Source organism: Rattus norvegicus, chromosome 8 (genome assembly GCF_021556685.1).
Source record: "Rattus norvegicus strain SHRSP/BbbUtx chromosome 8, alternate assembly SHRSP_T2T, whole genome shotgun sequence".
Taxonomy (NCBI): Eukaryota; Metazoa; Chordata; class Mammalia; order Rodentia; family Muridae; genus Rattus; species Rattus norvegicus.
The window spans coordinates 116,417,584-116,429,650 of NC_141541.1; the positions used below are offsets into that span (position 1 = coordinate 116,417,584).

The window sequence follows — 12,067 nt, forward strand, 5'->3', positions numbered from 1 at the left end:
GTGGAGACTCACGAGGCCTCACCGCTCCAGGAGGGCGAGACATTGTCTTTAGTTCTGTAGCCACTGGGAAGGTGCCCATGGCTTCCATAAATAACCTCTCGCATGCCCACCCTCCTGATTGAAACCAATATGAAACTCGCAGAGTCACCAAGAGGAACAGCAAGAGTGGGAGGGAATAGAGAAGCTAAGGGGGGGGGGGGGGGGCTGGAGAGATGGCTCAGTGGTTAGAGCACTGACTGCTCTTCCAGAGGTCCTGAGTTCAAATCCCAGCAACCACAAGGTGGCTCACAACCATCTATAATGGGATCCAATGCCCTCTTCTGAATTTACAGTGTACTCATATATATAAGATAAATAAATATATCTTTAAAAAAAAAGAGAGAAGCTAATGGGTGAATATGACAAAAGGTACACGCATGAAAGTGCCATAATGAAGCACTTTATTATGTGTAATTAACATGTGCTGATGGAAGAACACGCACAAATACTCATGTACACATAATACACAAATACACAGTATACAGCAACACCCCCGTGTCATTTTCACAACTTATTGTGAGCCTACAATCATTTCAAAGCAAAAGTTTAAAATATATATATATATATATATATATATATATATGCATGTCTTATATGTGTATATATACATACATACACATATAAGACATGCGTCTCCATTTTGTGGCTGCCCTGAGTGTCGTCTCACTCCTCAGGTCTGACTCAGCGATTCACTGGCCTCTTGTATGTAACACTTGGACCTTTCCAGGTGATAAACCTCGTTTGGCCTGCAGAGGGCTGGCATCTGTCCTCATTCATTGGAAGGACCAGGAACCAACTCTGTCTAGTTTCACTTTTGGTTTCCTGAAATTACAGAGGAGCCAGAAAGAGAGCTGTAACCAGCAGCACCCAGCAGCTCCAAGCCCTGTTTCCCTTGCTCTTCTGTGGGCACTGCAGCTTCTTCTCCAGCCCACGACTGAGAATGGATGAAGAGCTGTACTCGAGGCAGCTGTGAGTCTCAAGGTGGGATAACAAAGTCAGGTGGCCTCCAGACCTCTGGTCCCCAGCTGTCACCCTCCTTCTTCTTAACCACAGGTATGTACTGGGCTTGCCTGCTATGCAGAGGATCCGGGAAGCCAAAGTCTTGCTGTGTGGCCTGCAGGGCCTGGGAGCTGAGGTGGCCAAGAACCTGGTCCTTATGGGTGTGGGCAGCCTCACCCTGCACGATCCCCATCCCACCTGCTGGGCTGACTTGGCTGCTCAGGTAAGAGTTCTTGGGGGTCTCTATAATGCCTCCAAGAGCAGAGCCAAAGGGGAGTCTCTTTGATTAAGCTGCACTGAGCTTTTCTTAGTTTTTCCTCTCAGAAGAGAGCTTGGGAAGGAGCAGGGCTGAGGCCTCTCAACCACAATTGGCCCAGCTTAATGAAGCTGTCCAGATCTCCGTCCACAGAGGCGACATCACTGAGGACCTAGTGCGGGGTTTTCAGGTGCTTACCCCAGTGCCATTTTGCATGCTAGCCTAGTACCTCCCTACTGTCCTTAATGGCAGAGAAAGTGATTCTGAGCCTGCTGATCATGGCGTCCATCTAGGTAGTGGTGCTGACTGACTCCAAGCTAGAGGACCAGCTGAATGTGGGAGCCTTGTGCCATAAGAATAGAGTCTACTTCCTCATGGCTGAAACCCGGGGCCTTGTGGGGTAAGGAGACTCCCTATATACCCCACCACGTCACTGCCAACAATTGTTCCCAATGCTTTGCCCAGCCCTAAGCTTGGCCCTATCCTTACCCACTCATCCTCAAGCCTAGCCAAGGATCCTCTTAATTCTAGACTACAATCTCACCCTTCCTTGTTTCTCCACCTCGGTATGCAGATCTGCTCTAGTACACCCTACATGCCCAAATCAAAATCTCCACATCTTTTCTATAATTTCTTTCCCTCTGGGCCTGTCCTAGTGTCCCCTACTCACAACTGATGAGCTTCCTCAGTAACTTCTGCCAACCATACTAGGCGGTTATTCTGTGATTTTGGTGAGGACTTCACTGTTGTGGACCCTACAGAGGTGGAGCCCACGTCAGCTGCCATCCAGGACATCTCTCAGGTGGGTGATAAGATGTAGAGGTTTCCCTGATGCCCAGAGAAAGGTGCCAGGGCCTGTGGAAGGTAGATACAGGCACTCTGAAGACAAGGCATCTTTCACTCAGGGCTCCCCCGGCATTGTCACTCTGAGAGGAGGCAGCAAAAGACCTTCCTTTTATGATGGGGACTTGGTGATGTTCTCAGACATTGAAGGCATGGTTGAACTCAACAGTCATTCTCCACAGCCTGTCCGTGTGCAGAGTAAGCTAACCTTACTCCAACCACTGCCTCAACTATGCGAAAACAACTTATATTTAGGGGGTGTCATAATTTATTAGGATGACTCTCTTGCAGAAGATGGATCCTTGGAGATTGGAGATACAACAACTTTCTCCCGTTACTTGAGGGGTGGGGTTGTCACTGAAGTCAAGAGACCCAAGACTGTGAAGCATGTGAGTACAAGTACATCTGTGGTGGGAGCACCTGGCTACCTGAAGGGGTGGGTGTGTCATGTCCTAGACCTGACCCTGGTCCCCTACAGAAGCCCCTGGACATAGCTCTGCTCCAGCCCTGCATGGTGGTCCAGAATACTCAGGAAATACAACGCGCTCACTGCCTACACCAGACCTTCCATGCACTGCACAAGTTCCAGCAACTTCATGGCCGGCTACCCAAGCCCTGGGATCCTGTGAGTGGCCCCACATCCTGAAATACACAGCCTCTGCCTCACTGGGTCTCACCTTTCAGATCTCACCTCAGTGGAGGCTGTGTCCATAGGCGACCAGGCCTATAGCCTGGAGGTGCCTGCTTGCTCCATCCTTGAGCCACCACAAGCAGGTCGGAGGCTGTGCTTAACGGAGGATGCCTTCAGTGTCTCTGGCTGGTACAGGTGGCACTTCCCAGCCTATGCCAGGCTTTCCCAACCAGGATTCTGCTGCTTCTGTGGAGCAGGGTCAATGGGTGCCTGAAGGCTTGGAGTGGGAGGTTAGAGTTCAAGCTGGGGCTACTAGGCCCACATGTGCTACACCTGAGTGCCGTCCCACAGGATGACGCAGAGACCGTGGTGTGGCTGGCCCAGGACCTAGAGCCACTAAAAGGGGCAAAAGAAGAGTCGCTGGATGAGGCTCTACTCCGGACAATTGCCCTGAGTAGTGCTGGTAGCTTAAGTCCCATGGCAGCCATTCTGGGAGGAGTGGCTGCCCAGGAAGTCCTGAAGGTAGGGACAGGGAGGAAAGGAAGGGATTGGGAAAGTGGGCAGGTCAGTGTATGTACCAGAGGACAGCCATACTGAGCAGCAGCCCCGGAGCATGTTACCAACCCAGCTGTAGCCCTCAAATGGGATCCAAGGGGAGAAGGAAATAGGAGGTGGCAGAGGTCCTCAGAGTGATGTACCCACCTCTAGGCAGTCTCCGGGAAGTTCATGCCCCTGGACCAGTGGCTGTACTTTGATGCCCTTGAATGTCTTCCAGAAGATGAGACGCTCCTGCCCAGTCCTGAGGACTGTCATCCAGTGAGAACTGGGGGTGAAAACCTTGTTCGAAATTAGAGTTAGAGGAGAACCCAGGGAAAAACGCCTCTGAGGTCCAGATTAAACAATACGGCATAGGCTGTCAGCCATCAACGGCCATTATCTGTGTCCCCTAGAGAAACTGCCGATACGACGGGCAAATTGCTGTGTTCGGGACTGGTTTTCAGGAGAAACTGAGCTACAAACACTACCTCTTGGTGAGCTGAGGGACGATCGTGGGGAAGTCTTTGGGAAATCCATGCTATGTGCTCTGGCTAAGATTCCTCCTGCCAGCAGGTAGGTGCTGGTGCCATTGGCTGTGAGATGCTCAAAGGTTTTGCCCTAGTGGGCCTGGGAGTTAGGGATAATGGCGGTGTGACAATTGCTGACATGGACCACGTAGAACGCTCCAACCTCAGCCGGCAGTTCCTCTTCAGGCCCAAGGACACTGGGGTGAGTGCTGGCCCCTCTTGTGTCCCTGCCCTTGTGTCTCAGGTTGCTGTCTCCTAAGGTGCCCATTTCCTCTCTTCCCAGAGGCCCAAGGCAGAGGTGGCTGCAGAGGCAGCCCATCGCCTAAACCCAGACCTGCAAGTGACTTCACATACCTGCCCTCTGGATCCCACCACAGAGGACATCTATGACGACGACTTCTTCTCCAGGGTGGACGGCGTTGTTGCTGCTTTGGACAGTTTCCAGGCCCGTGAGTCCCTCACTGAGAGCCAAGTCCCTTGCCCAAGGCTCTGGCAGCCTCACCCCATACCCTCTACCCTTTTGCCAGGGCACTATGTTGCTGCTCGATGCACCCACTATTTGAAACCACTGCTGGAGGCAGGCACCCAGGGAACCCGGGGGAGTGCTTCAGTGTTTGTGCCATATGTGACGGAAGTCTACAAAGGTCCTACCTCAGCCGAGGAAGCTCCCTACCCTGTGTGCACCCTGCGGCATTTTCCCAGCACTGTGGAGCACAGCCTGCAGGTAAGGATGTCGCACTCTTCTATCTCAAGCCACACCTGCAGATCTGTTCCTCGTCTAATACTTTACCATCCTTCCCTCCCACCCCACCTCCCAACCCCCGCCACAGTGGGCCCAGGACGAATTTGAGGGGCTCTTCAGACTATCCGCAGAGACCATCAACGACTACCAACAGTAAGGCCAACAATGGAAGTAGGTAGGAGTCCAGGACTCCAGGCACAGAGTTCAGCCTCAAACTTCCTCTTCCCTCTGCAGGACATGCACTTCCTCCCTGTTGGGCACCGATGGGACTGGAATATTGGCCTTACTGCAGCAAGTGATGGGTGTCCTAAGAACTCGGCCACAGACCTGGCAAGACTGTGTGGTGTGGGCTCTTGGCCACTGGCAACTGTGCTTCCGTGATAACATCGTGGAGCTGCTGAGAAAATTCCCATCTGATAAAGTAGGTAGTCAGATGCTGGGCAGCCGATGGCTCCAAGAGACCAGACAGCCTAATGGCCTTTATTTCCTCAGGTGCTTGAGGACGGAACTCTGTTCTGGTCAGGATCCAAAAAGTGCCCACATCCCTTGCAATTTGATCCCAACCAAGTGAGTGGAGTGGTCAGACCTGAGTACCCTAAGGGCAGACACCACCTCTGCATTGTGCTAAGATGCACAGATGCTAAAAGAGAGCCATTCTTGTGCAAATTCAAGTGTCTGTCCTCAAGAGAGGCAGGCATTCAAGCCGGTCCTCAAAAGGGCAGTGCGTCCCATCCCGTATACTCATGGTCCTTCTCTCTGCCTGGCTGTAGGACACGCATTTCCTCTATGTACTGGCAGCTGCCAACCTGTATGCACGGATGCATGGGCTGCCAGGCTCACAAAGTCAGACTGCACTCAGGGAACTGCTGACACTGACACTGCTGCAGGAGCCTGATTCCATGCCCCAGAACCTCTTCTCTGCTGAGTTTGGTGAGGTCCTGGTCTGGAACAGCTATTCTTGCCCCTTCCACCACTGGTCTCCAGCCTGTGCTTAAGGAAGGTGGCACCTAAAAGCCAGACAGTCAACTTACTTCCTTCTCTCCAGGCCTCTTTGGTTTTGTTTGTTCCTGTGCTCATTTAATTTACTTTGAGTGTATGAGTATTTTACCTACATGTATATCTATATACCATGGGTGTGCCTGGTGCCCACAGAAGCCAGAAGAGGGCACTGATCCCCTGAAACTGGAGTTACCGACAATTATGGGTTACCCTGTAAGCGCTGGGAATGGAACTAGAGTCCTTTACAAGAGCAACAAGTGCTTTTAACTGCTGAGCCATCTCTTCTCTGGCCCTCTTTCTTTGCTGCTTAGTTTATTTCCATCCTCTGGCCCCTCAGTGGGTCCTTTCTCTGCTGCCTCAAACACATCCCAGTTTTCTTAAGAGTCTGGATTTTTTTTTTTTTCTTCTATTTTTCGGAGCTGAGGACTGAACCCAGGGCCTTGCGCTTACTAGGCAAGCGCTCTACCACTGAGCTAAATCCCCAACCCCCACATTCCAGTTTTCTTGAGAGACTTTCAGAATTTGAAAAAAAAAAATTCTGAGCTGTGCCTAGCTATGGTCCCGGGTGAGGGCAGAGCCACATGGGTAACCACAGAGAAAGAGTGGGGGCAAGGAAATAAATGTCAGCCTCCACCAAGAGAGTCCTTGGTTAGATCAAGTGGCAGCGAATGGCAGGTTTGGCAGAGCCCAAGAATGGACACGAGGCTCTAGAGTACAGGAAATGAACTAAGGACTGATTCCATGGCCTGCTCCCTGACAGGCCAGGAACAGTTGAAGGAACTGCAGGAAACCCTGGACGACTGGAACAAGGGGCCTCCACTGAAGCCTGTGCTGTTTGGGAAGGTGGGGTCCCAAGATGGGAACTGGGCTCGGGGGAGGTGAGGAAGCAGGGTGGTTTGAAAACCTGGCTTTCCAACCATCAAGGCTGTGGAAGCAGCTCAGTCCCCTTGCACGTCGGTCACACTGTGTGGCAAAGGAGGGAGATGATGGATACCCTACCTGAAAACTGTACAGAGACCTGCCAGTGCCCTGCAGGTGGCCACGCTGAGGGATGCCATTGCAGTGTTGACACTCCTGTGATCTGGGTCTGGCAGGATGACAGCAGCAACTTCCACGAGGACTTTGTAGTAGCAGCGACAGACCTGCGCTGTCAGAACTATGGGATCCTGCCAGTTAACCGTGCTCGGGTAACTTCACCCTTCTGGGGCTCCGGCCTAGAAGTGAGAGCCAAATCTTGTCCCTGAACCTTGATCCCAGACCAAGTGCCCTGTCCTTGACAGATCAAGCAAACCATCGGCCGGATTATCCCAGCCATTGCCACCAGTACAGCAGTTGTGGCGGGCTTACTGGGCCTGGAGCTGTATAAGGTGGTAAGTGGGCCACGGCCCCTTGGCACCTTTCGGCACAGCTACCTGCACCTGGCTGAAAACCACTTCATACGCTCAGCACCTTCTGCCCCGGCCATGCAGTCGGTGAGCCTCTGATGCCCCTGTTCCCATTAGCCCTGAATTTTTCCTCTAATCACACTCTCTCTAGCTGTAGCAAACAAGTCCTCTCTCTAGCTGTGGGCTCTCTCTAGGCCCCAGACTATGGGGGAGTCCTCTGACTCCATCCAGCCCTTTTCCTGCTATGAAGTTAGGCTGGGACCTGTCAGACACAGGAAACAGCCATCAGCCATACCCCCCAACCCCCCTGCAGTTCAGGGTCTGAGGGAGCTGCAGCTTTAATTCATTAGTGGAGCCAGACGTCCCCCATGGCCCCCTCCTACTCTGTAACATCCTGGTGGGAAGGAGGAGGGAGGGGCAACCCTAGGCTCAGCCCCAGAAAGAATCCAGCTTCCCTCTGTAGAGCCATTCTGTTCACCTCAAGCCAAGTTAAAGGGCACCAGACTTGCTATCATGAGTGTGGGTCTCAGCCCAGTGGGATGTTTATACTATCACATATGAGTGCACCAGGGTCTGGGCATCCCTGGTATGGGAACACGGAGGGATCGAGCTTGCACATCTGTGTACCAGATGGAAGATCAAGGATCTTCCTCGATGTGAACATGTGCGTGTGGGCACATAATGTGGGGGCTGTTGGTTTTGTGTGTGTGTGCGGTTGTTCCTATGAAGGCAGGATGGCAATGCCTCCAATTGTGTGCCCAGGCCCTGCCCCAGTTGGCATTTCCCCGAGGCACAGGAAAGAGGACAGAAGAAATGCCCTCATCAGGAGAGAGGACAGAGGTCACCAGCTAGCCTAGGGTCCCTCTGGACAAGCACACAGAATGCTTTTGTGAGGTGCCCCACTGTTAACCAGCACAGAGACTGCCTTTGTCCACAGAATGGGGGTGGGTAAGAGTCCCCATCATGCCTCTAGCCTAGTCTCTGCTCGACCCCAGTATACTCTCTGATGGTTGGGAGGCCCCTTTGTGCCGGACTCTGGATGTCTGCTACATCATCTGTCCTCAGATATAGGCACCAAAACTTTTTTTTTTTTTTTGGTTCTTTTTTTCGGAGCTGGGGGCCTAACCCAGGGCCTTGCGCTTCCTAGGCAAGCGGTCTACCACTGAGCTAAATCCCCAGCCCCGGCACCAAAACTTTTGACCTGGGAAGAAGACAGGACAAGAATAAAGGCTTCTCTAGACTGTATCCCTGTTAGTGGGGACCCTCTGAGTCAATAGAGTTCCATTGTTACTGAGCTCTTGGTTTCTGCATTCCCCAAACCCTATATGTAAGGACTGGGGAGCGGCATGAGCTGTGTCTCCCAGGTCCCAGCCTCCCCTTAGAAGAACAGGCAGCTTTATCGGAGAATACAGCCACACAGCTCCAGCTTCCTCAGGAAGCAGTCCCAGCCTCCCTCCCTCCTGCTGGCCCGTTCGATGGACGTCTGTTTCCCCATACAGGGCCCCATAGCTCCATTTCCTGTGCTGGCCCCAGCCTGGGCGAGGAGGGGGCTGAGACTCTGGGCCCAGATCCCACCTTCTACCCCCCACCCCTTGGCTGCAGCTTCCTGCCACTAGGGCAGCTCCTCTAGGAAAAGCTGCTAGTAACTGGGCCAGGGCTCGCAGGTTTGTGTGAGAACTCTCTAAATTCCCTCACCTCCATCCTGTAGTTCCATCACCTGGAATGGACCTGTTGGCACCGCCTGACGGTGCCTGCTGGGCAGCCTGAGAGGACACTGGAATCCCTGCTGGCCCATCTCCAGGTATGCCCTGTCTCCACTCCGTCCCTGGCCCAGCCTAGCCTTGCCCAGTGGGTATCTGATGTCTGTCTTCTAGGAAGAGCATGGACTGACGGTGAGGATGCTGCTGCATGACCAGGCTCTGCTCTATTCTTCAGGATGGCCATTTGAAAAGCAGGCTCAGCACTTGGGCCTCAGGTGAGCCAGGCTCTATCCAGTCCCTGGATGTTGAGGATGGGCGACAAGGTCTTTTTCTCAACCCCATTTTAGGCCCCTCACACCTTCTTGAGGCATTCTTCTACCAAATGGAGCCAACAAATGGGCCTGGGGGGTTGGGGGCGGAGCTAAGAGCCTGAGGAAGGGGACTTCGGTAGCTGTCTGCTTGGCCAGCCCCCTTGGCTCCCTGTACCCTGCCCAGCCCCCATCTCCCTTCACAGCCTACTCTCAAGGGACACACAGCTTCCTGCCTCTTGCCTGCCCCACCAGCTGCTCCTAAAATAGTTTCAGATGTTTCCTGCCTTGAGCCGCTCATGCTCCTGGTTGAGGCTCTTGAGGGCTCACCAGTGCCCTCTGGTCCACACTAGGTCGCTCTCTGTCTGCCTCTGCTCACCTACAAAATCTCCCCAAACCCCTTCCCATACCAGGGTGACAGAACTAGTTCAGCAGGTGACCGGCCAGAAACCCAAGCCTGGGCTGAGAGTTCTGGTGTTTGAGCTGAGCTGTGAGGGTGAGGATGACGAAATGGCCTTCCCACCTCTGCATTATGAGCTGTGATGAGGTGGCCACCACGCCACCACTTGGCCATCACGAACTCTGCATACAATTCCTGCATCTTCAGCCCACAGCGGATACTTCAACAATAAAAGCTTGTTGAAGGAAGGCACAAGTGGAGTGGATGGTAGAGCAAACAAGGGTGATATGGGTAATATGATATGGGTGATATGGGAACCTGGGGAAGAGAGAGGGAAGGTTCTAGACTGGCCTGTCTTAGTTGTGCTTCACGGGGATGGGGACACTTCCTAAAGCCTCAGGAGTATGGAACCAGCAGTTTAGAAAAAAAACCAAAAAACTTTATTGTCTCTAGCTGGAGGGCAGGGTCAGAGGTAGCTGACATCATTGTAGATAATAGGTTGGCGGCTTCGACAGTTCATGAGGGCTGCAAATCGTGAAATGTCCGCAGGCAGGTCAGGTTCTGGGCGAGGTGGGCATGACAACCTCTTGCCTGCCATAGCTGTCCGTCGAGCCCTGGCCAACCTACGCCGTAGCTGCTCAGAGAGACCAAGCAGGAACTGGGGGGGTCGAGCACGGGCTCGGGGAACATCTCCATCACTTCCTTCACTGGTCGCTTCGGGCAACTCCATCCAATTGTGAACTAAATCAGCAAAACAGTTATCCCCTAGCACCAGGGGCTGCCGACTGCGGCCCCTGTTCAGCAGGGCTGCCGTCCAGTCCTCTGCTTCCAATCCCTGCCAGTGTTCCAGGCAAGCATCAGGGGTGGACTTGGGCCTTGGACGGTGGGCAGGAGGTATGTTGGTTACAGCTGCCCTACTGCGCACGGGGAGGTCACTCACTGAGAAACGCTGGCTATGAGGTGGACGTTCTGGGGGTGCCTGGCGCCGGGGTACAGACAGCTCTTCTTCTCGCCATGTACTGCCTGACACCTCTGAGAAGCCAGAGTCCCAATCTAGGGCATGTTCCCTAGGACACCCCAGCGGTGCACCCCTGTCTTCTGCTACCAAGCCTTCCTCCTCTTCCTCTTCTACACAGCAGACAGAGTCCTCTTCCAAAACATCGGAGGCCCTGAACCGGCGCTTGGGCTGTATATTTTGATCAGTTTTAGGTTTTGGTTGCAGTGGGCCAGGCATTGGAGGTGAGGCTGTGTCCCGAGCACACAACTGGAGAGAAAGATAGGGCAAATGTTGGACAGGGATTTCTTAGTCCCTGACCCCGTAGTGTCTAACCAAGCCAGCTCTGAGAAAGGAGGGTTCAGAAGGATTTGAAAATCCTCTGGGCAGCAAGGCAGAACTGTAAGCGCAGGGCCCACATGGGGGCACTGGCACTCGAGGCTCATGTGGCTCCCATCCACAGAGCTGGTGGCAGTCCGGCAGGCTGCAGCACGCAGGGCCGGGCAAGTCAGCACGCGCCACCAGGGCGGGCAGGCAGAGTGGAGGAAGGAGGTACAGGCCAGCCCATGGTAGGGGATGTCCACAGCAGCACAGCACTTCTTTAGGCCTTGGGTGCTCCCTGACGGTCCCCAAAAGAAACTTCTTTCCCCAACTCTCCTCCCCCGCCTCTCTGCGGCCGGCACGGCCAGCTGGGCGCCTGTTACCTGATGCCCAGAACAGTTCCCAACCGTCAGAAACCCGAAGCGGGCCATCTGGGCCATCTGTAGCGCACTACCCTGCCCCCATCCTGACTCTGATGGGCACCCGGAGTCCACCCCGTTGCCGTTTGTTGTTCCAGCCAGGCGGCAGCCACGCACTCCACACACATCTTCACAACCACACCCACTCTAAAGACTCACCAGTTCCCAGCGGAGCTGGCTCAGGAAACTGTCAAGCCGAGCGCTGTGCATGTTGGTGCTGGTGCTGAACACTCTCCAGGTCGGCCCGCTCACCGCCGATCACCCGCGGGAGCGGCGCAGAGTGGGCCGAGTCGGCCCGCTAGTGGCGTCCTCACCCTTGCCTTACTCCAAGGCTCCTTACTCCCTCAGTAGCTCCGGCCGCTGCCGCCCCAACATCTGGCAGCCGCGCCCCGCCCCGCCCCCGGTACCCTAGCCAATGGAGGCGGGGCGAGCTGAAGATGCCCTGCCCCTTTCAGCCCCGCCCTCCAGCCTAGCTCTGCTGGTGGAGCCTGGCTGTAGAAGCTCGTGAGCTCCGAGTGCAGCTCAGGACCCTTCACGTCTCAAAAACTTTAGCTAACCCTGCTGTAGCGCAGTTCCGTCACGACCCCCTCCAGCCCCCGTACGTTCATCCCGTGACCTCATCTTTTCAATTTGTCCCCTGGTGAAATAGCGGTTTCTTGTGCTGGGGCCCGATGCGACGCCCACGTTTGGACACTGCACCCTATCTTCCAATTGACAATATTGTGGCCCACTCGGGGTCTGTCCAGGCTGGCCTTGACTATCCCTGGAAATGATAGGACCGAGTTTCCTTCCGCCCGGTGAATACTCCGCGAAGAACCTTAAAACAGAGAGAGTAAGGGAAGGGCCATGGCTAACTGCCCTCCAGCATCCCTCTAGCCTGATCTGAGCCGAGATAGCCTGGACCGCCCTCTAGTGGGGATCGCGTCGCTATGGTCTGCATCCTCAATCTGCACCACTGACCTATAGG

At 54.1% G+C, this 12,067-nt stretch overlaps 2 protein-coding genes across 9 annotated transcripts; one reads left to right on the forward strand and one right to left on the reverse strand.

Moving 5' to 3' along the window:
- The first annotated feature begins 808 nt into the window (after window positions 1-808).
- Window positions 809-9,618, forward strand: Uba7 (ubiquitin-like modifier activating enzyme 7). Of its 8 annotated transcripts, none has more exon segments than NM_001393920.1 (24): window positions 809-1,008; window positions 1,093-1,261; window positions 1,350-1,484; window positions 1,588-1,694; window positions 2,006-2,096; window positions 2,200-2,335; window positions 2,429-2,526; window positions 2,616-2,762; window positions 3,120-3,290; window positions 3,477-3,584; window positions 3,719-3,799; window positions 3,876-4,034; window positions 4,116-4,281; window positions 4,360-4,556; window positions 4,663-4,727; window positions 4,809-4,995; window positions 5,067-5,141; window positions 5,345-5,504; window positions 6,334-6,416; window positions 6,668-6,760; window positions 6,854-7,045; window positions 8,667-8,759; window positions 8,833-8,933; window positions 9,380-9,618. In NM_001393920.1, coding segments are annotated over 24 exon segments (2,973 nt in total). In that variant the 5' UTR covers window positions 809-979; the 3' UTR covers window positions 9,510-9,618.
- Window positions 9,619-9,783: 165 nt separating this feature from the next.
- On the reverse strand, window positions 9,784-11,474 carry Inka1 (inka box actin regulator 1). Its single transcript, NM_001108187.1, is given in 2 exon segments — window positions 9,784-10,630; window positions 11,260-11,474. Coding segments are annotated over 2 exon segments (849 nt in total). The 5' UTR covers window positions 11,311-11,474; the 3' UTR covers window positions 9,784-9,832.
- Window positions 11,475-12,067: the final 593 nt, after the last annotated feature.

Bases quoted from the DNA above. Each gene is read 5' to 3' on its own strand.
- Uba7 (XM_087561426.1), top strand. From the start codon at position 980: ATGGATGAAGAGCTGTACTCGAGGCAGCT. The intron at 3,291-3,476 runs GTAGGGACAGGG...ACCCACCTCTAG, and splicing joins CTGCCCAGGAAGTCCTGAAG to GCAGTCTCCGGGAAGTTCAT. The intron at 7,046-8,666 runs GTGAGCCTCTGA...TCCATCCTGTAG, and splicing joins CTGCCCCGGCCATGCAGTCG to TTCCATCACCTGGAATGGAC.